This window comes from Liolophura sinensis, chromosome 8 (genome assembly GCF_032854445.1).
Source record: "Liolophura sinensis isolate JHLJ2023 chromosome 8, CUHK_Ljap_v2, whole genome shotgun sequence".
Classification (NCBI taxonomy): Eukaryota; Metazoa; Mollusca; class Polyplacophora; order Chitonida; family Chitonidae; genus Liolophura; species Liolophura sinensis.
The window spans coordinates 46,081,391-46,107,987 of NC_088302.1; the positions used below are offsets into that span (position 1 = coordinate 46,081,391).

The window sequence follows — 26,597 nt, forward strand, 5'->3', positions numbered from 1 at the left end:
CTGATGGCATAAGCGTTCCTCCTCACACAATTAAAATCCAGAGCTCCTCCTGGCACGATTAAACCCCACTTATGGTATAAGCATTTCTCCTCACACGAATCCCAAAGTCTGTAAGAAAGAACATGCTCTTTGTAGATTTGTCATGCAAGGTGGATTGACTTAACACACACATTCATCTATTTGTCAGTTAAGTTGTAGAAAACGATAATGTTAACACGAAGCATTTGATGACATTCAGGAGTCCTATTTGTCACTTCAAGGAAACCGCAAACACTGCCTACAGGGTCTCCGTATATCTTTATGATTAGAAGATCAGTTTCGCGAAAACCTAAGGAAACGACTTTCTGTGTGTGGTATTATACTTTCCATTTGAATGGCTGGCCGATTGGAACATGCCCTTAACACAAGAAACAAGGATGTGTGTATGTGTATACAACACATTAGATTGTTATTTTCGTAAAAACGTAGACATTAGTTTTTAAATAATCAAAACATTGATATTATGATACAAAACCAGACCTGTACATGTGTACTGGCCAGTAATCCTACCACAATGCTACAGATGGTTCCCAGGAGTCGGAAATAGGTTATGTGCATGCCTATTGAATTGTGAATTGATGGGTCTTAGTGTCGTCATGTACCGATCATAATTTCCTGCCACGGGAAATTGAAAACAACTATACCATAATGTATCAAGCCTTCTGTTAAAAGGCAGATAATTTCTGTGCGAGGATGGAAAATCGCATAATAATGAAAGGAATGTTTTAATGTGAGGAACTTCCCGCCTAAAATGCAAGGTATTACGCTGCAGTACTTGTGAAATGTGTATTACGTCTTTGCCTTATTATAGCTCAGCTATACATATACTTTCACGTATTATAGAAACAAACAAGAAAGTATCAAAACCAAAGGCGGGTTATGTTCGCATTGTACGTGTTACATGTATCTTAATATCCACAGGAGGATTAATTTTTCCAGGCCCCTTTCCAGATATTAGACAAACAGACCGTGGAATGGAAACGGAAAAATATGGCAAGAGGAATGGAAATGTGTGAGAGAATGTTCCAGGCTAACGCTCCGTAGTAATGCATCTGTACAGGATTAGCCACTGTTCTCTCCGCCTCAAATGTGTTGATGCACCACATAGCAATGTTAGTGATCAGTAAAAACGTGACATATTCCCGGCCACTCTTTTGTCGACCCTGCTCGGCAGTTCTCGTACATCTCCGGAGACCGTCCAGCACGAACATGGTTTGTATGGTGGACTGGGTGATACCCAGAAGACAGGCAGCGATGCTGAGGCGACTTGCAAACTGCTCCTTGTCAAATATAGCCGCAACAATACTGAGCATCTGGAACATGTAATCTCCTGTCAGGGAGATAAGAATCAATACTTCTTCAAAATCTGTGTCGCGCGTAACGTTGAAACGAAGATAGCGCATACGTGTTGCCGCTATTACCACAGCTATGGTGGACAATGTGAACAGAGTTATTTCTGACAAGTACTCCACCATAATTGCTGACCGATTGTACGTAGGAGTTTTAACGAGGACGAAAAACACGACCATAGTGATGATAGTGCCGACGAGGATGAGGATTCCCAGGAAGAGGCCTCTGCTGGACTTTGAGCAGTCCACACGGAGGCGATGAACCACAGCTCTATCGTCTTTGTCGTCCTCAGATTTGATGGCCATCACACGTTTACCGATGTTCTTCCACAACGTGTACACGATTCCTGAAACAGATATTGAGAGAACTTTTGAAAAAGAAAATTCCATGTCTCGTGCACTGTTTTGAACAACATGAATCTTATCTGAACATTCCGCTATATACCATTCATATTTTTTGAAATACAATGGTTAGTCACTTGATAATGATCCCGGCATGAGGATCGAAAGCTTGTGAAACCTTTTACATTTACGTGGTAGTGCCTCGACTTCATTATTATTATTATGAATCATGGAAGAGTTGGTCATATCATTTCAGTTTAAACCCATCTATATTGAAAAAATGTGACAGATGATGTGATTCTTTTAGTGGTACGGACTAGGAACATACAATAACATCGCGGCTCTTCTGGACAACAGTTATTTCTATGTAGCTGCCGAAGGGCAGTCGTTCAATGCGGGCGCACTGGTTTCCTGCTCCCATAAACTTGACCGCCACCTTATTGTATTACTGGAAATATTTGGACAAACCACGTTCAACACCCAATTATATAAAAAAATAATATCGCAACGTGTGAACTGTTCTGTGATTTAAATCTTCTATGGTGCAAATTTTATGGAACATAGACCAGTGGCATTTTTACCCCACTCGGCGTTTCCAAACGGTTGCTACAAATCGTAATTCAAGAAAGCAGCTTGACACATATGCATGATATATCTAACTTTTAAATTGTTCGTGTATTTCTACCCACATTATCATGTACCTGCATAAATCAAGCTGTATTCTATGGAGCAGGGATGCAGATAGGGGCTGACCCGCACATTATCACGTACCAGCACAAATCAAGCTGTATTTTATGGAGCAGGGATGCAGGTACGGGCTGACCCACACATTATCACGCAGCTCCACAAATCAAGCTGTATTCTATGGAGCAGGGATACAGGTACGGGCTGACCCACACATTATCACGTACCAGCACAAATCAAGATGTATTCTATGGAGCAAGGATACAGGTACGGGCTAACCCACACATTATCACATACCTGCACAAATCAAGCTGTATTCTATGGAGCAGGGATACAGGTACGGGCTGACCCACACATTATCACATACCTGCACAAATCAAGCTGTATTCTATGGAGCAGGGATACAGGTACGGGCTAACTGTTTCCAGGACACTCAGCATTAGCTGGCTGGTCTTACAGTCAAAGTGAGTCCCCACGACCGGAAGAACTGGGGAAGGAAAACTTCTCTCTGAAAGACAAAATCTTTATGAAACAGGATGTAAATGATTTGAGGAAAGTTACTGATAAAAAATATTTTTGCTTGTGGCAAGAATATATATTGACTTGTAGATCTGTTTCTCTTAACTGGAAATCGTTTCAGTTAGACAAGAAAAACTGTTTTGTGTTAGAGACTGCGACCCTAGTACAATTTGAGTAGAGTTTTCAGAAAACCGAGACAGCGAGTCAGGTGAAGTTCATAAATTACAATCTGTTAAGACCCCAAGACACGCTGGGTCTGATTCATATGACTACATATAACTGTGAGCCTATATGTGTTTGAATAAGCACGCTTTACGAGCCCCACACAAAATGTGCTTTGAAGAAAGTGTCGTTTTACACACGTAATTTGAATGTTTCAACTGACTTTGGGAGGGGAGACATTATCTATTTCAAAAATGGACAGTATGAAAAAACATCCCCCAAAACAAGAACAACGCTGGCCTGATCGTTGTTAAATACATTACTTTTGAATCTTGATCAAAAAATGGTTAGGATAATCGGTCTATAGTTCGGGTCATGGTGGACCATATCAAACTAAAGCGTAGTGTGGGTTAAAATGTTTTGAGGAAAAGGGTAATGAGTTGTTAACACATATGCTTGTAAACTGTACCTTAAGATATCCACGATAAGCTTTTGATATCTATGTACCTGTATTTTACAGCATAATCCCAAACAGGATTGTATATGGCAAGGGGTTCGCATATGAAATAGGAGATCAAACCGTGAAATTTAAACCAAAATCTGAACGAAGTCAAAAGCGAAGGGTCAGACGAACGTACCCGATAGTTTAAAACTATGCCAAGCAATGAATTATGATAAGGGATTCTCATACCAAATCTGAGACCAATCCTTCATGCCGGAAGGAGGATATCGCACAGTAACAAGGATTTGAACAACCGGACAGACGGATGATCCTGAATACAGAAGTAATCCCAAGCAAAGCTCCATTACAAGAAATTCACATACCAACTATGATATGAATCCAGCAAATCGGAGTGAATGTAAGGTGCGGAAACCAACACAATCAGAAGGACAGATGGAAAAACGGACGGAAGGACAGACGGACGGATAGGCTGCCCTCTTTGTACAAAGGTATACAGACACGGTTAGGTCGTTAGCTGAGGCCAGCTGAACTTTGCCGATGCGTTCACGTCCACGAAGACGTGACGAAAAACAAGAGCTGAGGTGTTATATAGCAAAAGTAGAAACTGACCATGGGTCACGTTTTGTGGATTGAGATGACTATGTTTGCGTATGAGCTGAGCTGCAGTTGTGGTCAAGTGAGCAATAGTTCCATGGATATCCACTGGTCCGTAATCTCGTCCTCGAGCGGAGACGTTAATGCTGTGGCGTCTGTTGACGTCAGCCAGCAACGTCCGGTTTGGCGTCGGCGTTGTATGCTCCTGAGAATACAGCACGGCGGCCAAATCGTGGTGGGGTGACGAGTCTATGTTTCCCAGTTGATGTAGGGTTTCCTCTACGATGGTGTTGAACCATACACAGATGTTTGTGGCCACCATGTGCATGAGGCCAAACCGGGCTATGGTCTTGTAACGGTTGATGCACATCTAGAAGAAGACAAAACGGAAACGCTTTGACAAATTTCCGAAAACAGTGTTCAGTTCAAACAATCAAAGAACTAAGAAAAAACATATATACACTTGGAAATTGGGACGGAATCAAGCAATGTGAAACATTTGCTATGCTAGTACATAACTTTTTTAAATCAAAATATATATCCCAGTTGACCTTTGGTTCGTATATTCATACGCTTCCCCTATAGCCCTTTCTATAACAGTTTCTTTAGACAATTACCACGCAAGAAACCAAACAATAAATCAGATACACCAAGCAACATGCAGAAATACTGACAAAAGAACAGGTCTGAAATCTTTCTCAGCGAGTTACAGAAAAATTAAAAATTTACCTTAGAGTTTAAGAAGACAAAGTAAAGCTGGACAAAGGTAAACATCAGGTGTACGATCGGGCGGATGGCGAAAACTGCATGTCTACAGGGATCTATTACCTCCACCTCAAAATAGTCTCCAAACTGTAGGCCGCTATGAATCATGGAACCGATGCCAAATGCTGAAAACAATAGAGAAGAAAAAATAGAAATTATATCAAAAGAGCGAATTCTACAAGCCCTTGAACATTCTTGGTTTGACAAAGAGTGAATCCAGGCGTAGAAACCATTCCTATACCAATTTCACTGGACCTTCCTGGTCAATAATGGCAAGACCAATTTCCAAACAAACATTCAACCTTAAATGAGGAGCATATAAAGTAAGAAATTAGAGCGGATTCAGTATCTACAATCCACGGTCCTAGATTCATAGAAGTACAATGTATTTCTCAAGACAGACACTGTGCTAATAAATAAGTTACCTGTAAACCAAAAATGTGTGATGACATGTATGATTGGGTATATACGTCTTATACTGTGTGATTATAAAAACCAAGAAACAAGTGTAATGCATTTGAATTTTGTACAGGTTATTCAAGGTTAATTTTCGAACTGACAGTATGCTGAATTACCCACAGCACCTAGTCGGAGGTAAAAGCTTCCGGTGTTAGCGGTGGGAAAACTCGTGCTACATTATACTCCAAGCTATCACCTTTACTGGTGGAGATTAAACCCAAAATCTTGTACGTTATTCAAAATGCTGGCTTACCCACAGCACCTAGTCGGAGGTAAAAGCTTCCGGTGTTACTGTTGACTTTGTCTACTGAGACCTTTCGTTTCCGGTGTTTCTTCTTCTGACTTTGACCCGAGGGGGTCGTCTTCTTGGCGGCCCTAGTCCGTAACAGGTATGTGTACACATAGCCCAGGAAGAGGATGCTGCCACCGTACATGTAGATGTAAAACACCTGAAATCAGAGACGTGTACACATAGCTCAAGAAGAGGATGCTGCCAACGTACATGTAGATGTACAACGCCTGAAATCAGAGACGTGTACACACAGCTCAAGAAGAGGATGCTGCCGCTGTACATGTAGATGTACAACACCTGAAATCAGAGACGTGTACAAATAGCCCAAAAAGAGGATGCTAACAACGTACATGTAGATGTAAAACACCTGAAATCAGAGACGTGTACACATAACTTAGGAAGAGGACGCTGCCGCCGTACATGTAGATGTGAAACACCTGAAATCAGAGACGTGTACAAATAGCCCAATAACAGGATGCTGCCGCCGTACATGTAAAGGTAAAACACCTGAAATCAGATACGTGCACAAATATAACCCAGAAAGATGATGCTACCGCCATACATGTAGATATAAAACAAGCGAACAATCGTGTGGAAAGCTACGTCATGACAGGCAAACAAATCAAGGTTAGGCCTATAGTCAGGAAGCGGTCCTGTCGCCGTGCCTGAAGGTAAAGATGTATAAAACATTGAAGTAGGAGACGCTTACCATCAGTTCATTTATATGCAAATGTGTGGCAGGCAGTGTGTGAATTTTGCACCTGATTGGGTATTTACAGGGGATCTGAAAAACTTTCTCTTCTCCGCTCTCTTTGTGTTCAGGGTGTAACAGGGTGACGGATTACTAACCATCTGTGGTGCGTAAGTGTCATGGCATTCAGGCCATCGGCTATATTAAGGAGACACATGGATATTGAAGTACTGTTGAAATGTACGTCATTGTTTATGAATCAGAACAAAACCAAGCACCCTCCCCCCTAAAGCACATGAAGTGAGGATACCGATACACTTGAGGCTAATTATAAGAACACAGACTGGAAATGGAACAGTTGTATAGTTCGATGTTGAACTCACCTCAAACAGAAGAGGATGCTTCTCTTGTGCGAATAATTCTGCAATAGGTAAGACTGCGCCTAAGATCGTGAGGAACATGGCATACATCCCACTGAGGATGGTGAAAATGCTCTGCCTGGAACAAGATATAGCGGAAAGCCATGGTTATGGGAAATAACAAAAAAATATTCCATGTTTCGGAGTTAACTCCAGTCACAGATTAAATGTTCGTGAAAAATGATTTACAATGGTCCGTCAGCTGTCTACATTAATAGGCTTTAGCGTGACATTGTCTCACCTAACAAAAAATCATTGTAATACTGACGAGAACATTAACATAAAGTTATTCAACTCACGTGACTTCCTTGTCGATGTACAGTTCATTGGACGTCTTTTGAGGATGGATGGGCTGGGCAAGTCAGTTTTGGGGACTTGTGGAGGGCCAGTTGATTCCGCAATTGTCGTACCCGCAGTATACTGATCTGTACAAGGGAAAGTGTAGAGGTTTAAGGAACAAAGACACGTACGGTGTATTATTTCCAGTAACGGCAAACCTTCAAAGATGGACCAATATGAGTCAACAAAACAACGGTCACTTGTAAAAGAGTAAAAAGAAACAATGCGGCTTCAAGCTGAAAGAGAAAATCTGTAAGAAGTAAGGCCTACAGATAGCCCATCTGACATGGTGTCAAAAATACAAAGCAAGTTTATTAAGTCTACATACAAAATGCCACCGTGACGAACAGAACGGCACGATCGTCAAGAACGACATACCAACATGCGGTTTTACTTTACTTGGGAACTTCCTGACAATCATGTTAAAATCAAACCTCCTATTGCTCACAAATTTTCCGTATGTATAAAAATAATGTTGAAGGCAATGTTAGACGCAAGATCTGTGTACAAAACCATGTTTATAGCCTTTATTCATTTTTAATTATCTAATTATTTTACTTTGGCAAGTTATTGGCGAATTTTCCCACGCATAACGTACTGTCTTGCCGGCTGTCTTCAACGAACGTAAGAATGCACAAACGACGCAACTGTCACCAAGGCCCCACGAACAAGCAGAGAGGGAGAATCTAAAAATTCCGTGTCTTAGGTCGGAATTGAACTCCTACCTCATACATGGAAATACATGGAAATAAAAACACGGTAAAATGGTACTATTTTCGCTTAACTTTAAATTCTGAAAAAAAATGAAGTCTATAAAACAACTGTAATAGGTACTGCATAACGCAATGAAATTTTATTAGCAATACGGCGAAGATCTCCAGGTAAACATGCTTGTTATATGCTGTACTAAATTTCTCAATTCGTTTGTGAAGAAATTTACGTTCAAATGTACATAAACCATTTGTTATATGCTGTAAACTTTAATCGTTTACGTTGACGTCACGCCATGTCTGCGCAGTAGATTATTTTTCAAGAATCCACAATTACGAGTTTGTGGTTTGGGTGGTGATGGGTCCCACAACTTGTACCATCTGATTGCGCCTTCGATTGGTGTTCGGTAGAGCGGGACTCGAACCCACGAACACAAGACTAAAACATTTCAATATCCCACTAAGCTATTTGGGAAAACTATACAGCTTTCTCCTTTTAGACAACGATAGACGTTTGTTGTGACGTCAATCCTCTGTCTAACATAAGAATGTAACATATGAAGGGTCCATTCGTTTCTTTTCAATGTGAAATTTATATTCTGACAGTTTCGTACTTCGCCTTCATTTCAAATACACCAAATGTGGCCAGTGTGAGTAAAGGCAGAATGGCGTCATCAATTCTCTTAGGCACAAATATGAACAGCAAAACAGAGTTTGTACGAGGGTGAATTGGTAGATCTAATTTGTGGCATTCTGATTGCAAACATTTTTGATTTCTCGAGGTGTCAATGTGATAGAAATTGTGTAACCTACTATCAGACTTCGCCAGATTATATGTAAACTTTAATCAATTCAGATTTACTTTTACGCATAACTAATCATAGATCGAGTCACCGTCCGTAATCTTACACACCCAGTGTATGCTCAAGTAGTAGCCTTCATAGAATACAACGGACTCCCCCCGACTGGCTAAAAGCTCTAAAGTTGGCTAAAAGCTCTAAAAGCTCTAAAGCTCTGTTGGGCTAAAACTTCATGTAACACCAAGATGAGCCATGCCACGCATTATTTTCAACACTGCAAATATTGCGGCTCAGCCAGCACGTAAAAGCATTCATTGACGCTAATTGTTGTGTAACGTTTATTTATCATTTTGCTTTAAATGACACTGCGCGATTCTTGAAACAGAATCGATAATTGTTACGTTACTACAAACACGTTTAAGTTGGAGAAACAAATAGCACCAGTGGATTCTCCACTACAGAATGTATAATCCTATTTAATTGCGCACATAACTTTTTTTAAAAGATTAACTCAATGTATTGATCATATTTATTTATTACGTTTTCTACTATATTATAAGCTTTTTATCAGTTTAAAACGTCGCCATTCCCGTCAGAAATCGTATAGCAGCAGAGAGCGGGGGTGGGGGGTGCAGACACACTTTATCATCTATCACGGTGGAGACTTGAGTCCGATGACAGGAATAAAGTGGAAAGACCTGTCAGCGAATGTTGACATAACCAACGTGAACACAAGTGAATAACGTAAACATAGGCTTAATATACTGTTGGTTTCATTTTATTATTTGTTTACACCTTTGTCTGTTTAGAATGTGGTTAGAAAACACATCTATCTATTTGTTTTCTGCAGACAGCTGACGTTGTCTTTCTGACCTCACAGCGGAATAAACGACTGGCTTCTACGTAGATAGCGCTTTCATGTTTGAAAGCGAGCTCAAGAGCAGTTGTCCGTTTTTATCTACAGGATGGTCCCAGTCAGCCTGGCTATTCGAAAGGGCAGGGACATTGTCTCAGTCTAAAATCGTGGAGTTCCCACATTATACAGGAGATTAAAAATAAGGAAAAAACATTACCGGACAAAAAAAGTATTTATAGGCTATAGCGAAATAGGAGCAAATCTGTAATGAACAGGATTTAGTAAACAAATTTGCACGGACAAATACCACAGCTGACAGACTCGACATTTGTTTGTAGACAGCGGTAAGCTAAACATTCCTTGAACAACATTCCTGATTTACACATAAGGCTAAATTAAGTGACGTCCACGAACCCGCGGCAGAAGCCATTTAATATGTGTATATACCTTGTACGTACTTACAGGCAGTGTCCATTCGCAGGTTGCCGTGCTGTGTGCTGCACACTAATATCACAAATACTGCCTACTGATTGTACAGGATTATCACCCCGTCAAATTCAGTTTATGCAATGTGGACGAAACGTCGCTTCACATACGATTAGTTCATTTATTTATTTATTTCACTGGATTATCGCAGATCTCAAGATTTTTTCTCTTATATGGCGGAGGTCAGGTTAATGAGTGGGTGGACAATGCTATGCCCGGAGAGAAACCATTGATTTCCTGACTTAAAGCCGCAGCCAAAACAACAAGACCTGGATTCCAACACGCGACTTCATAGACCAAGGACCTGGTATAGTGGCAGCGAGGCAGCGCGTTAACCCATGTCAAGATATTGTATATACGATAGCATCGCATCGCCCTGTGCTTACAGGTTATCGGCTTACATGGCTTTACCTAGATTTTGGCTCAGCAAATCCCCGAGGCTGCCTTTACGGTAGAAACGGTAAACACGTTAATTGTTCCATGCAGAAATGTAAACGATTTCCATAAAATCCTAATAGAAATCATTTTTTATCTACTTTAAGTTTTACTTGTATTAGGGACTGCATGGTACCGAATAGTTCATAGTCTTTAATGTATTTCTGCACTACATACTTATTTTGATTGACTTTAGAAGCCAAAGCCATGATTATTGCACTTGAAGAAAGGTAGTCTGGCTTATTCGTGGAGGAGTTGCAAAACGCAACCTCACTGGTGAAAGGGCCGTCTTCCGCGCAGACGGCCTACATTGTAACTTGTTTCATTTCTGTGGCCTTAATTGGTGAAGGCTGCATGTACGCATGTTCTTGGGTGCACGGAAACTTTGAAAAGGTTGCTTAGATAAGGTCATGAAACAAAAAACAATTCGTAGCCATAGACTAATATAGCAATATCTCAAAAAGAATTAGAGAAATTGAATAAGTAGATTAATGCTTTTAGTCTTATTCGTTCCTCAACAGGCGCCAAAGCATGGCTAAATTAAAGCGGAATAGTATACAGAGAACCTCCTTTCGCAAGCTTAGTTTGAGTTAATTTGTTTCTAATCACTCGATGCAGTGTAGTTGATCATAATGGACAAAGGACTTAGATATACATGTATATTGATATGGGATTAAATGATTTTAAAGCACAAGAGTTAACCACTGACACTGACAAGCGCAGTTAACTTTGCCACAGTCACGAAATTATCTCCACAACACAGATACCCCATAATGTGGTTTTATCGTATTAGAAAACAGTGCTCAAGGCGGTACATTCATTTGTTGACTTTGTTCTACAAGGACATGCCACTGGCTTTTTGCATTGGATAATGCAGTACCACGTAAGATAAATATGAACCGTTTGGTAAATAAAAACTGCCAAAGTGTTAGATAACATCCAATTAAATATCGTGGCACAAGCTGAAAAATGTACACAAAACCGAGAGCTACATGATGTGTAGTTGTAAACTGGAAAACACATACACGAGTGATGACTGGCTATGTATATATAAACTGTACGTATAATCAGCTTATTAGTGAAGTGACAATACGGCATACCAAAGTCTATATTTAGAGTTTTGTGGTTCGCTGTGTCACCAGTGATGATATTTCGAACTGTAGGATTGGGGTTTCCTTAATTTTGATCTTTTCTGGCCGGGCAACTATAGTTCACTAAGGACAGGGAAGGGGTGTTTCCAAGTTAAACATGACAATGGCAGGCCTTTACACCACTTGACCTACCTTCACTTGTTTCAACCCGACTTTGCTCCTGATTCTGCCTTTTCATCTTGTATATATCGATACTGTCCTTTCGTAACCCGGGAAATGGTGCATTGAAAACACGGAGATTTTCCGCCTTCATTGGAGCATTCAGTTTCCCTTTCTTGGTTCTTGCTTCCCTACAATCGTCTAACGTCTCGGTTGAGGACATTTGAGTTGGAGAACTGGCCCCGTCTGACGGGCCGTTCAATTCCTCAGGGATAGAAACCCAGGCCAAGCTATGACCGGTAGATTTGTCATCTGCAATAGAATCTCGCGCGCAAACTTCGTCACATCCGGTGCTAGGGCGTGTGGGTAACGTAACTGGTGCGCCATCCTCGCTAGCGCTTCTCACAGAGCTTCTTTGATTGACATTTAAAAGAGGTACTTCTACCCATTTTACATTCGACTCACTAAGTCTTCTTGGCTGTTTGAATCTTTTAGCGTCTTCTGTTTGAATAAGGCTTGTGGTAGAAAGCCTTCTAGGCTTTTCGTCCTCTTGTGCATCGTCTTGTGTTTCTCCGGCGCAGGTTATGGAAATGTTGGGAGGCGTGTCTCCCTGTTGAAGCTTCTCCTCACTAACCAGTTTTACAGTGTCTGGTGTGTCACATAAACTTTCTTTGGAGTCCAGATCTGACTTAGGACCTCTGAAACATATAACACACATGGGAGAATTATACGACTTTCCACTCATGGGTATATCAAATTACAAACTCATGCAACCTGACTCTTTTCCTCACTTATTGTTTAACCCGTTTATCAATTTGATAACCAGACACATCGGGCTCACCAATTAAAGACCAAGCATAATACACGAGTATGGCCTGCAGCATATAAAACAAATTAACTGATATAAAAATGTAACTAACATTCATAATCACAGATCACAATTACAAAGCATCTGTCCTGTAAATGCACTATAATAGAATACATGTATAGATAAAAATGAGAAACTTTCGAAATTACAGCGTCTGGAAGTCAGTGTTGATGGACACTACGACAGGCTGTTCATGGCCGGGCCTCAGCACAGTCGGCATCTTGTCAGCTAAGTTGTCACAGGGCATCAGGAATCACAATGAACAACGTTAGATAAGGTTTGGTTTATAAAGATCGACATTCTCCTGTGTTTGAGAACTGAGCCGGGGAGCAATGGACCAATCGCCATGCTTTAGGGTGAGCATGGAAAGGAAGCGTCTGTTGGGTCTGGCTGGAGATCACGCTGTCCACACATGCCGTGCTGTGGTTATGTACAACGTGACTCGGAATTCCTGTGGTGAAATCTTCACACAAAATACAATAACACCTGCATACAGCTGCAGTAGTGATTTAGGCCTACATTTGTACTGAAAATGAGATGTGCGTGGTATTGTTTTCAGTTATATCATAACACTAAAAACAATTTTGGCAGGAACTAGTGTGGTTATAAATAGGTTGCTTGAGCCAAGTATGTTTCATGGAGCTCATTTGATGCTTATCACAATAGATTTTTCCATAGTAGTCATATAATACAACAGACTACACCATAGAGAGTAAGTTCAGAACATGGGCGACAACGTTATAGCTGGCAAATGAACACAATATGTTACGGATATATTATTATATTGTGAAATCCGGCCTCTTGTCAATTTACCTCAGTCAGGGTTTTATTCCAACAGCTCATGTAGTCGACATAGCAGCGCAGACAACCCCTAGCAACATGGGTTAGGCAGAATTAAGTAAAACAATATGCAGTGATGTTAGCTGAAACTTCACTGCTCTAGAACTACTCAAATTGCAGGAATACAATATAAGAGACTAAAGTATAAAGAGTAAAACCGAAACACTGACGACAGTGTGAATTAAAGTTGCCAACTATAACACAACTGTTCCACAACTTCAGCGGATGAAATGCTTATGTGTATGACAAAATCCAAAAATAAATGGGAAAGTGTTGCAATATCAACGTTTGTGCTTGTAACCTGTATGCAGTTGCTACTCGGCCATGCTGTAAGATATGCATGGATATTACCTTCATTTATGCATGCATCACATCCTTATTTAAAACATTATAATACGGTATATACCAAGAGGTGACCCTAAATATCCACCATACAAAATATCTTCAAATACTCTTTTCTTCTGAAAAAAAAATTATGTTTGCAAATAACTGTTCATGCTCTTTCATCTGATATTTGCATCATTTTTACGTTTTTTTTCTCCTTTAAAGCCATTTTAACGCCTTAAGAAGAAAGTTGTGAAGCTTTTTTTGTACTTTTATATGTTAGGCCACTCCATATTTAAAAAATAGCATGTTTCTTTAAGCAGATTCATACAGCCTTCACGGAAGAACTTATTTTTCTTATTAGATTTTTTGCATGCCCCTTTCACAAAATTTGGTTATATGACGCCGGCCATGTTTATGGACTGGAGAAATCGGCCAGTGTCCACGGGTATAATCAACACACCCACCGGGATACATCGCTGAAAAGCCCGTGGCGTACGATTGCAAAGCAGTAGCTAATAAACCAAGTCTCTGCAGCATCCTTGCACATTAGTTGGATAAAGACTATATAATGCCCTGGACTAACTCAGGCAGTTCAGACAGCTCGCGATCATCGGGGGCGGTCAGGAAAACTTACAACATCCAATGGTTTTCCCTCGCTTATATGAATGTAGACTAAAAGTTCAGTAATACACCAACACGTTGCAGTAAAATAAAAGCTATGTGGCTAGATTCTATGGTGGAGCCGCACTGATTCTCTTGCTTGTAAACAGATATTTTAATAGCTGTAAAAAGAACCCGTTTTTGAGTATGCGTTCGATCTTTGTCTGCAATTCATCAAGCTGCCATAGGAACGAACATCAAGTGGCTATATAGAGAATCTACAGTAGATACCCGTCCTTCGAATTTTCATACAAAGGAGGTATTCACTAAAATACCTGGCCGGGTCGCCAGCCGTAACCTCACGTTGTTAGTGATGCTGGATGTGACACTGGAGAGAATATATAGTAGCTGGTCTCTGAACAAACTATAAGTGTAGACCTATATATACATACATATTTTTTTTTATATAAGATGATTTCATATTGGTATTCAGATATAGGCTAAAATACGAATCGGCAGTCATAGATTACTATACACATTTTGGTATGTGTACGTATATACAACCAGGTACTGTGGGAAGTATTTAAATACTGTGTAACTACTTCATGTGTATACCTGTATGCCAAGTATGCCAAAGTATTGCTTTGTGTCTATATTGCTAATATCAACACATCTAAAGGACTAATTTAGCGTGGAAAAAGACCCCATAGTGGAAAGTAAAACGAAGAGCATTGTGACAGTGTGATAGTCAGCAAATGGTCACACGAAAGCGTGAAATTGGGCTTCTTGTGAATTTCCCTTACGTACGGTTTTATTCTATCATTTCATGTAAATGTTTTATTAGTATAGCAACTTACATGACTTCACACATAGCACCATTACCGACAACATGACGAAGGCATTAAAGTGGGGAGGAGGATATGTAAGCCTACATAGGCCAGTGACATTTTTATGAGAATTTATAGGCATCTAAAAACCCTAGATATACACACAAATCAACCGCTGCTCCGGTTATACATGTATGCAGATGGTAATGTACTCACGCCTGCACCGCCTGCCTCCCGGTGTTTTGACGTCGTTTTTTCCACAGGTTAAGCATTGCGTCTATTTGTTCGATACTGTCTCGTTATGCACGTATATGGGTTTGTCCCTTAACATACGTAACCCCACTGGGCTACAGCTGTGGTATAACTCGTCTGAGTCGCTATAAGCCGATGTGGATCTTGGTACCGCACTTGGCGCAGAAGCTCCGGCAAACTATTGTTGATGGATATCTCAACTGGGTCATCCTTTTGAAGCACCTTGATTTCTTGCTCTATTGCTTTAGTGATCAACAGGGCTTAAACTCGGCGGTCATCCGAGGCCGACCTATGGTGGGCAGTAAAGGTTTGCGGCTGGTGACTGTGCCTTCATACTGTACCCCCAGTCTGCAGCTCCTCCCTCAGAGGCACGTCATCACCGCAGACAGAGAAAAAGATTACCACTGAGGTGGAGAATTGAAGTACCTGTAACAAACATATCTCATGCACATGCGGATTCGTTAAAACACCTATTGCTGTTAACCCCCCCCCTCCCCCCCAGTCAGCCCAAGTCCCCGCTGGCTGTAGTATACTTGTATTACTGTCGACCTGGAGCTGTCACCATAAACGTTTCTCAGCGCAGCCTGAGGGCATATGCTCTGTGAGAATGTCAGCAAAAAACATCTGTCCAACATTACAGAAAACACTTAACCTTTTTTTCACTCGTTATTAGGCAGTAGGTCGTACAGGTTACGTCTATATAGGTCTACAGGATGTCCACGGATTATATACTGAATATCTACATTAAAACGCAACAATAAGCAACGAATGAAGCATGTACGGCGGTCTGTTAGTGCCATTCGAAACTTCCCAGGTTTGACTTTCAAAATGTACCGGTATCACAAAGAACGGTGTACAGTATTGAATTGCACAAATATGGGCGCAAATTGGTAAATTCAGCTGTATAAAATTCGAAACAAACATCGAAAAAGGTCTTGATGCACAGGTTTTCTCCTTTGCATCGCAGAGAAAACTTTTCTACCGTGGATTAAATGTTTACAGCGCAGAGAAAAATGTTTTCTACCGCGGAAAAAATTTTCCAGTCGGGAATTTTTTCAGTGGTGTAATGATACATTTCGAAGCAAAACCTATGAATCATTGTAAATTACGGAGAATGTTAAAATTTGTACGACACTTATGGACTGCTGTGAGCCTGGACTGTCACGAGCACATCCTGCCATCAACCATGCAGCCGCTCACAATTACAAATTCCATGTAACATCAGATCTTATATGTGTCTTTCTCGTCAGTGTATCACCGAGTGTTTTAGATCTGGCATCCCGCATATATACATGTACAAGTACCATCTTCATGAACGGGCATTTTCACTTCATATATCATTATAAAAGAGGTGCACTTAAGGTTTAAGCAATGAGCAAATCGAAATTTGTAACTGAAACGAAGACAATCAATACCAACCCACCCCACCAAAAAGTCCTTGATTCAGTCAATTTTGATTTTTTGGACCACCAACCACGCTCCAACCGTACGATCCTACGAGATATCCTCATAATTACACTGTAATGCTGTAACTGCTGTAACTGTGTGTGCAAGTTGGACAAATAAAAAAGCTGCCCTATTTATACAGAGATCTACAGCTGTACATCGTTTGAAAAAGAGAAAATCAAAACGGGAATTTATCTGTCATAATTAACAGTATTGTTAATAAATTTTACATTTCTTTACTTTCATCTACTCTCATGATGGTAAAGTAGTGCGATCCTATTATATGTTAAAGGTGTAAAAAAACAAAAAACAAAAACAAAACAAGCAAACAATCAAACAAACTCCCGTACCCTTTTGCGCTACTTGATAAATATCACCCGGTCCGTATAGAAGATAAATAATGTAGTTGGCATGTTTAGATAGGAACTATATGCGTATAGATTTTTTGTTTTTGTTTTTAACATTTTAACTTGTTGACTTATGCACGAAAATGGCAACGACTTACGTCTTATTCATTTATGCTAATAAAAAAAATAAACAAAATGTAAACAACATTAATAGATTAATTTAAAGCTCTACTGTATTAGTGTTGTATGACAAATTCACAGCTGCTCAGAATGTATAGCCTACCGGTATACAGATTAGCTATTTAAAGCTAAGTCCGTGAATTTGTCATTAATGGAATTTTCACTGAAGTAGCACTTTAATTAGAGTGTAAAAGGCCATATATATCATATATTCTGATGTAACCTAACACATTTTTAGTCCTAGCCTTATGCTAGTCTAATATAGCCTAGTTTCAAGAGATGTGAACAAAATAAAAAATCTTGTCCGTAACAGTTTCATATATAAGCTGATTTATCATAAATTATTACGATTTACAAGGCTACTGCACCGCAGCATTTACAGTTGTCTCTATTCCTTTCTATTTTGAAACCTGGGTTAACACTGGTCTGTAACTCAAGTCCCAGTGTCTTTCAGTTGATGTACGCTTGGTCTCCAGATAGTAGTGCCCTCTAGTGGTGGCGATATAGGCAGCGCACGTGTTGTTGTTGCAGGAGTCCGGGAGAAGTTATAGTATGTTCCTGTTTCTGAGGTTTGTCAACTTATGGATTGAGGTTCACGGGATTTTATACACAGGTTGCACACGAATGGCTTTAGAAAAGGGTGGGGCCTTAAACTCATCACAAATCTATTTGGGACATGACCCTTTATTAGTATCTGTAGATGAAAAAATAATGAAGTACCGCTATAAACTCTAATCTACGCTCACAACTTGACGCCAGCCTGCACGGTGACCCAAGGCTGTGTACATCAATGACAGGTTATAATGCCGTCGATATGTTTGTGGTCAAAACGTATTTTAAAGGTGAGATTTAAACGCCATGTCGATTGAATCTGCTCATGGAAACAGTGTTCGATCAATGCATGTAAGGGACCGCCACTAAGTAACGGATGTAAGTGTAGACTGGTATGCATGTCAAAAGTTATCCCCCTTTGCTCGCCTGTGACGAAATTCATTTTCGCGCATATTGGGTGGATTTCATATTGTTAAAATGCTATTTTGCTTGTTTTCTTATTTTTTTCTGTGAAAGTTAGGTTTAGGAAATGAGGCAAAAGGGGCACGTTGGCAAAGACCTTGATGGTGTTACTTTTAATAACGTTTATATAACTTATATATTTTATTCATTCTTCTTCCACAGAACCTTCCAGCTTCGTCATAACTGATGCCACATGGGCTAACCGACGGAAGTCCCGTAGATATAAAGACTTCGCTGTTGGCGTGGATTTATTTTCTTTCGAAACGCATTCTGTGATAATTTTAAAATATATTTTGAACTGGAAGAAAGATGTCAGAGCTATTTGCAAAACTTGCATTTTACCCAACCCTTTTGTACACGATTACTATGTCAAAGTTCAGAGGTCGTCCGTGGTACACAAGAATTGATGACACCGTAATCCTTGGAGCTTTACCCCTGAAGCATATTGCCAGACAGGTAAGTGTAGAAAAACAAAAGACTGCATGAAATACTTAAATTTTAATCTATTGAATGTAGCTAATATATGACTTTAAAAATCTTTTATTCTCATTATACTGGTTGTCAGTTGATGAAAGTAGTTTAAGTTAATTACACGACTCTAATTTTAACATTTTAATGTTAAAATTCACGTACACCATGAAGAACGAAAGGAATTTATTCATACACACTAAGTGTAGTTATGAGACTTGATGTTAGTTCAAGTCCGGCTCATGCTGGCTTCCTCTCCGGCCGTACGTGGGAAGGTCTGCCAGCAACCTGCAGATGGTCGTGGTTCCCCCGAGCTCTGCCCCCTTTCCACCCACCATAATGCTGGCCGCCGTCGTTTAAGTGAAATATTCTTGAGAACGGCGTAAAACACCAATCAAATAAATAAATAAATAAATAATATGAGACTTGAAGTCATATGTATTCCTGTACTTATTTTATTTGCTTGGTGTTTTACGCAGTACTCAAGAATATTTCACTTAAACGACGCAGCCAGCATTATGGTGGGAGGAAATCTGTATTCATATATGTGTTTTTTTTTATGACGTTGTTTCCTGAATTTCACTGTTCACAGTTGATAGAGGATGAAAATGTGAAGGGGTTGGTCACTATGAACCAAAAACATGAAACAAAGCAGCTTATTTATACCACGGAGGTGAGACTGAGACGTTATACTTGCAAAAAGTTTGTTAGTACCGGCATATATTTGAAAACGAATATAGAGAAACATGCCATTATAAAGGTGAGAAATTCTTGATTACAATCAAATAGATACATGTATGTAAACGAATGTGGAAAACATCACACTTGTTTAATATATGTTTTGTTGTTATTGGTAATCAGTCTTTGCAGGATAATTAGCAGTACCCATTTCTGATCGTTTTGTGCTTATTTACTAGGAATGGCAGAAATTAGGTGTGCAACAGCTGTGGACCAGTGTTGTGGACTTTGTTGGGACACCTGACTCCACACAGCTCCAGCAAGCACTAGACTTCATACAGTATCACAAAGAGCGTGGGAACAGTGTGTATGTCCACTGCAAGGCAGGCAGGACAAGAAGTACCACCGTGGTGGCTTGCTACCTTATACAGGTAAGGGAATTGAGTCATTGGAAAATGGTTATGGTGCTTGCCTTACAGCTCCCAGGGCACACGAGACATGGGTTCAATCCCATTCCCTGACAGAGAGTTTTTCAAGAGTTCTCAACGTCTATTATTCACAGAACCTTAGTGACAATAAGCAGTCGGCAGTGCTCACTGGTGTAGCCTTGTGACCATATGCCTTTCATGCATCAGAATATGTGACCACATGCCTTTCATAGATCAGAACATGTGACCACATGCCTTTCATGGATCCGAATATGTGACCACATGCCTTTCATGGATCAGAATATGTGACCACATGCCTTTCATAGATCAGAATATGTGACCACATGCCTTTCATGGATCAGAATATGTGACCACATGCCTTTCATGGATCAGAATATGTGACACCTGGAAAAGTTCGGCAGTATGACGTCTTAAAGATTTCCTTATTTGATATTTTTAATTTATATATTTTCATATTTTTTGTAATAGGTAAAATAGAACATTGCTCTTGGAGGTTGAAGTTAACTTATGCCCATGCCATTTGATTATTAGTGACTAGTAACTATTATTGATTAGTGGGTTTATGGTTATCAGATTGGCCTCCTCTATGTATAGTGTGTAATTGTGAGGTTTCCCAAAAACTCAGATCCTTTACTCACATCGATTGTCAAAGAAGCTAGTCTTCAGTAGAGTGGAAAAAAAGCCCCCAAAAAACATTGGCCTGTGGCGTGTGTAATTAGGTTGAAAAAATTTGACTATTAGTTTGGTGTCCAGGTATAGTTAAGGTCTTAATTCTTCCAGACCAATCATTGGAGTCCAGAAAAAGCCGTTGCCTTTATTAAGATGAGGAGACCACATATTGTATTGATGAACGTGCACTGGAAGTGTATACAGCAGTTTTACGATAGGAGTAGATGAAGGGATTCTTAACTCAGACGTGTAAGTTGACGTTATTATATTCAGCTGACAAGAAGGTATACGTGCATTATTTAATGTTGGGCTGGTGTACCGCGGTACATTCCTTGCAGGTATGTGAGGCTTGTCTGTGTGTACAACACAGATCACCCGAGACAGTCGCTATACTTTTGCAACTAATTTCGACATTATTCCATGCCTAAGTGTGACTTTTCGACTGCAGTAGCACAATGCAGTGTACTGTAAAGTTACACTGTCTAAAATAGATGTCTTGATCCATAGGCCTAGGGGGAAGGTGGGGCAATGTGGCACACTTAACTGTAAACATCTTAGGTGTTACGTATATCCACCAAATTGGAGTTGTAACTAATATTATACTCTAATTTTATAACTATAAAATAATGTTCACTGTATGTGTATTTGCCAATTTTAATTCAGGTACAAGCACGTTAAAAAAGGAGTGTGAATTTCCCATTTTGCCCCATATATGGGGCAGATTGCTACAACGTCTGGGGCAAAATGAAACGAATGTTCCATATCGCACAAACCCACAAGAGGACACAAAATGTCAAAATCCGAGGTAGAGTTCAAATTTATTCTCTTCAGCATTAGCACAAATATGATTGGGATATTCTTCACCTTGGAAATCACTGCTTTGTTTACGTCATTCGGTTTGTTGGAGGAAAAGACAACCAAACAAACGCGCAACAATAGGCAAACATTCATTATAAGTTGAAAAAGTCTGATCTTTACTGTTCGCAATCAGACACAAAAATCACAAGTAAAGATGACCTCGACATCACTAATACTTGCACAAGCTGGGTGCGCCCAGTTAAAGCAAGTAGAACATTGTATCATTCCGTCCTGCATACTTGTGCTCCACAGTTCCAAACAGTAAATACATTCTGTATCTTCGTTCACCCTTGTCACTGATCTTTCAGGTATTGGTCACTTCTTCGCATGGTTTCTCCTACTCGCATCCAACGGCGAACTGTTATCAGTTGGCTTATCCTTCGTTAAGTTTCTTTTGCCAGATGGATTCTTCCTGCTATTTGTGGTATTTTGTGAGCTACCCTGCGCGTTCATAAAACTTTGTTTATATCGCAGCTATTCCACAGCTAGAGTTTGGTTTACGTTTTGGTCGAGCAGTAGATATTGGTGGAGGAGAGAAGTTAAATGGGGAAATATATGAAGCATCGGGTGAGTCTGTTCGCGCTAATGAAGTGGATGACACAGGAGCAGCGGATGGTACGTGAGCACTGGCTGGTACGGGATCCATTGATGGTACGGGAGTTGTGGATGACATGGTGACTGTGGATGGTACAGTAGCTAAGGATGGAACAGGAGCAGTGGATGGTACGGAATCTCTGGCTGGTACGGGGTCAGTGGATGGTACGGAAAGTGGATGATACGGAAGTTTTGTGGATGACATGGTGGCTGTGGATGGTACAATAGCTATGGATGGAACGTTTTCACTGGCTGACACGGTATCACTGCATGGCTGGTACGAGATCAGGGGAAAGTATTGGAGTTGTGGATGGCATGGTGGCTGTGGATGGTACAGCACTTGTGGACGGTAAGGGGTCATTGAATAGTACGGTATCGGTGGATGACATGTTGGCTGTGCATGGTACGGGAGCTGAGGACGGCCCAGGAACAGCGAATGGCACGGGATCACTAAATACTGATAGATCTGTGGACGGACCATTGATATCAGCAGGAGGTGTGACTGGAACAGGGAGATCTGTACGCTCAGCAGCTGTAAGTTTGTGTGCCTCATATATGTCTCTGTTTGTAGGGAAAATCCCATTCTTGCGAAAACGATTAGCAGCTGTTAATGCAGTTGCACACCTAACCAAAAATCTCTGCCACTTGAAATGTTCCAGGAAACTCTTCCAGGATTGTTTCTCAACAACTTTTCTAGGTGATTATAAAATGTTGATAATGGCTTCAGAAAAGACACATCAAGCGGTTTCATCTTATGGGAACAATGTGGCCGTAAACATAGCAACTCAACTCCATTTTCTCTTGTAGGTCGATCACTTCGATATTTTTTGTGCGTGTGGAGTGTCCATCTAGTATTAAAAGGACACGGTCGTCTTCACAAAGTTGTTTAAACCATTCTTTGAAAATGGACAGTGGCATCCATCCGCTTTGTGGCATGAAGCTATAGAACAAGGTGGAGCCTTGTGGAAGGTGGAATTCATTAATTCAGGTTTCATTCTCACCCGTGGAAAAATGAATAACGGCGGAATAAATGAGCCTGTTGCGCTCCTGCAGATTTCCACAGTCTCTAGCTGACCTCTCTCGGTGGAAACTAAGCTGCCCACTTGACGTCTTCCACGTTTAGCTAGAATCCTAGACGGCTTGCTTTGGATTGTGGTGATTCCAGTTTCATTTACATTGTATATGTTGCTTGGAAGAAAAGGGTATTTGTCGACCAGAGGCTCTAGTAGATGAAAAAAAGCGTTTACATGTTCTTTATTAAATGCTCTTGCGCTAGCAGCTGAAGTAGCTTCTGCTTGCCGGAGAGACTTCGGGGTGGCATTGGCGAAAGTAGTAGGCCCAGTCTCTTCCTGCCATTCTAGTTTCTTTGTTGAATGAGTTGGGAATACCATTCTTCTCAGCTATTTGGTAAGCGAGGACCGAAGATCGTATGTCGTCAGCCCGAACGTCAAAGATTCCATTTTCAAGGTGTAGTTGACCAGATCAGTCTCGACGTTTTCGAGAAAGTGGTCTGAAATGGTTCAAACAAAGGGAGGTGCAGAGCAAGAAACAGATTACTATTGTTGAAGTATTACAAAATTACCGTACAAAGGATTAAGTGAAGTACTTTACTAAGTTAACTTTTAATTCTTCATACATTTTTTTCATTTTGACATATTGTCAATGCATGACACCCTCTTATTTGGCACTTACATGTGATTTCGTGTACCAAGCCGGTATAAAACTTTACGCTCAGAAGTTTGCCTTCACAAATTTTGTAATTTGTAATCTTACAAATACCTGTACATAAATCGTCCATCATTAACAGAGGTCCTAAAGCGGTTGTGGAAACTTTTATTGTATGGTCTTAGAGGGCAATGTTTTTGAATACCTCAAGCCTGTATAAAGGTTTTACGTAGGCTTATATTTTGTGCTAAAGCTGATCTTACAAACATTTCGGTCCTTATTAATGTGTACCTGGTAATACCCTTCTTAATGGATCGTTTCGCAAGCTTGTTTTTGTCTTTGTTTCTTCTCTGAAGGGTAGCAACAGGAACCTCGTAGGTTCTGCTAGCTTGTCTCAAAGCCATCTTTCAAAGCTTTGCTCATTCCAGGTTTGTCTTCCTAACGTAGTTGCGGACCTTTTTTGATTTTCGAAAAAAAGGGAGATTGTAATATAACGTCGTTCTTGTCAACATCGTAAAATCCAGTATACTGGGAAATGTCAAAACCTTCCTTGGGTGCCATGGTAACCGTTGAACAAATTTGTTCACAGATCAAAAAATAGCTTACAACACATCAGAGTGTACAAAAATCTTCACCTACGTCCAAATCTATTATGGCTCTTCTATGCCTAGCGACAGTAACGTCTGCGTTCCTCAAATGCGACGCGCAGCAAAGAAAAATTACACACCTAACGGCTAAAGTTGCCAGTGGCGGGAATTTCAAAGTTTCATTTTGCCTCACGTTTCCATTTTGCCCCACCTTCCCCTTACTTTAAACACCTCTGTACTTCCCGTGCTGGCTTCAATACACTACTATTGGCCGCCAAATAATGTCTCTGTCCGTGCTCATAGTATTTTCAGCAATTGATTCCAGCTAGGTGTCCCCATGTATCATCCCTACTAAATACTCACAAGCAACTGGTGGAAACTGGATAAATTCAAACTCCAACCGCCATTTTTTTTTTTGGGCGGCCAACAGTAGTGGATTGAAGCCAGCATGGGAAGTGCAGAGGTGCTCAAGGTAAGCTTATGGATCAAGACAGAGCTAGGATAATATATGTAATCACAGCCCTACAGAGCTAGGTCAAAACATGTTAAAACAATATTTTTAAAATGCAATTTGCTTAAAACAAAGTAAAATATTGTACCTGGAGAACATTCAGTGTGAAGAAAAAGGCTCTGGAGTTCTCCTTCAAGAAACAGTTTCAAGAAATAAGATTAAGCGTAATTTTGTGGTAAACGAGAAACATGTAACAGTCAGTGTATAACTATGCTTCAGTGCCTATAGGTTTCATTGATGGTTGTGGTTGTGACGTGTATACCTTTGTATTTTACTCAGGTTTGGTGGCGGAAGCTTGGGTAACTCCTGCAACCATCTGTATTAAAACAAAAGTAGCCCATCTCTGACTTACAGGTAAATGATGCAACGCGTAAAGTGTAATGGTGGCACAAGTCAGATATGCATCAATAGATGTAAGACTACAGCATGGAGAATGTGGTAATCCTCAAGTCCCACCCGTAAACGGTGTAAATTTTAATACGTGTACTTCCGTTAGGGTTTTATTCTGACTAATCATGTAAATGCTTAAAAATTAGCTGCACCCTTTCTGAACACGACAAGTTAGGGAAAATTGTGTATTAATATCAATTTATTTGACGTTACTGGGCTAGAAGCACTAAAAAACATCTGGACTCGAATTTTAGCTTCAATTTGTATCTAGAAAGGTGTATGTACTGACAGGAAATGATACAATGATCGCTTTTGACATGTTGTCGGGTGAATGTTTGCTGTTTTCAGTGATGTGGAATAGTTGAAAAGTGATATCAAGAATGTTGGTCGACATATACATGTTCCGGTATAAGTGTGCCTTATAGGTTATGGTATGGAAACACTGGTTTCGTCTTCAAGGTACTATCGATATTTGTTGGTTATAAGGCAATGGTTTTTCAATGCGTGTCTCGATCAAGAAGGTATTTGTACTGTTTCACTCTAAGATGGATGGTCATTGAGCGAAAGCTTTCAGTGTAATGATAAAACCAATGTTTCTCCTTTTTCAGATGCATGTACTATGGATCTGGAGCGTGAAAAAGTTTATAGTAATACGTAAAACAAAAGAAAAATTGAAATATGAAATAAATACAAACAGTAAAGTTTGCATCGGTATACAATGTGTGTTTGCCATGATGTGAATATCCAAGTGTTGTGGATGACATGTCCAACAGACGAAGTATAAACGAATCAAGGGTAAAGATCCAACTGATTTAGAATAACTATCCAAATCATTCGTGACACAGATCCAGTCCTTGATAGCCTCCGTGGCCAGATGGTTTGTGTGCTAGTGCAGCCAAATGGCCCAGGAGCCCCTCACCAATACGGTCATTGTGATTTCGTTCAGCTAATGCTGTGGTGATCGTACGTGGGAAGGTTTTCAGCAACATGCAGATGATCGTGGGTTCCCTTCCACATTAATGCTGGCCGCCGTTGTATAAGTGAAATATTTTTGATTATGTCGTCAATCACCAATCAAGAAAATAACATAAATAAATCCGTCCAGTATAGGATTTGATCATGAACATAAAGGTTTGCATCACTGGCTGCCATTTAACATATATTTATATTATTTATATTTATATTATTACTCTCGTTTTACAATACATATTGGGGTAGGCCTACACTGATTTCAGAGTTAATTGTCAACCCAAAAAATTATTTTTTCTTAAGATGTCCTGAACGACTGTCTACGAAGTGATAGGTGGACCACCAGCATTTCAAGAAATGATATTAAGGTCTCTGCCATTTTAGATCTATCGGCGCCAACTAGT

The 26,597-nt window shown here is 40.2% G+C and overlaps 2 protein-coding genes across 4 annotated transcripts; one reads left to right on the forward strand and one right to left on the reverse strand.

The window, feature by feature from the left end:
• Positions 1 to 806: 806 nt before the first annotated feature.
• On the reverse strand, positions 807 to 15,795 carry LOC135473653 (proton channel OtopLc-like). The gene is made up of 9 exons (XM_064753518.1): positions 15,333 to 15,795; positions 11,688 to 12,352; positions 7,078 to 7,203; positions 6,743 to 6,857; positions 5,630 to 5,825; positions 4,882 to 5,042; positions 4,168 to 4,522; positions 2,782 to 2,922; positions 807 to 1,735 (listed from the first exon to the last, which is right to left on the reverse strand). The coding sequence occupies exons 4-9, from the start codon at positions 6,827 to 6,829 to the stop codon at positions 966 to 968; spliced, it is 1,710 nt and encodes a 569-aa protein (XP_064609588.1). The 5' UTR covers positions 6,830 to 6,857; positions 7,078 to 7,203; positions 11,688 to 12,352; positions 15,333 to 15,795; the 3' UTR covers positions 807 to 965.
• A 2,033-nt stretch (positions 15,796 to 17,828) lies between these two features.
• LOC135473819 (phosphatidylglycerophosphatase and protein-tyrosine phosphatase 1-like) lies at positions 17,829 to 26,281 on the forward strand. 3 transcript variants are annotated; one of them, XR_010444598.1, is made up of 7 exons: positions 17,829 to 17,910; positions 18,518 to 18,811; positions 19,416 to 19,496; positions 19,741 to 19,932; positions 20,731 to 20,868; positions 25,114 to 25,188; positions 25,833 to 26,276. XR_010444598.1 is itself a non-coding variant. In XM_064753726.1 (6 exons), the coding sequence occupies exons 2-5, from the start codon at positions 18,665 to 18,667 to the stop codon at positions 20,845 to 20,847; spliced, it is 537 nt and encodes a 178-aa protein (XP_064609796.1). In that variant the 5' UTR covers positions 17,829 to 17,910; positions 18,518 to 18,664; the 3' UTR covers positions 20,848 to 20,868; positions 25,114 to 26,281. The 3 variants fall into 3 exon arrangements, 1 of the variants encoding a protein (XP_064609796.1); XR_010444599.1 differs by having other exon boundaries at positions 17,858 to 17,891; XM_064753726.1 differs by having other exon boundaries at positions 25,114 to 26,281.
• The last annotated feature ends 316 nt before the right edge of the window (positions 26,282 to 26,597 follow it).

Excerpts from the sequence above, each read along its gene's own strand:
- LOC135473653 (XM_064753518.1), bottom strand. The coding sequence starts at position 6,829 with ATGTATGCCATGTTCCTCACGATCTTAGGCGCAGTCTTACCTATTGCA. Across the intron at positions 5,043-5,629 it reads CCTCCGACTAGGTGCTGTGG|CATTTGGCATCGGTTCCATG; the intron begins GTAAGCCAGCAT and ends TATTGTTTTCAG. Across the intron at positions 2,923-4,167 it reads TCCACAAAACGTGACCCATG|AGAGAAGTTTTCCTTCCCCA; the intron begins GTCAGTTTCTAC and ends TTTGTCTTTCAG.
- LOC135473819 (XM_064753726.1), top strand. The coding sequence starts at position 18,665 with ATGTCAGAGCTATTTGCAAAACTTGCATTTTACCCAACCCTTTTGTAC. Across the intron at positions 18,812-19,415 it reads TGAAGCATATTGCCAGACAG|TTGATAGAGGATGAAAATGT; the intron begins GTAAGTGTAGAA and ends CACTGTTCACAG. Across the intron at positions 19,497-19,740 it reads AGCTTATTTATACCACGGAG|GAATGGCAGAAATTAGGTGT; the intron begins GTGAGACTGAGA and ends CTTATTTACTAG.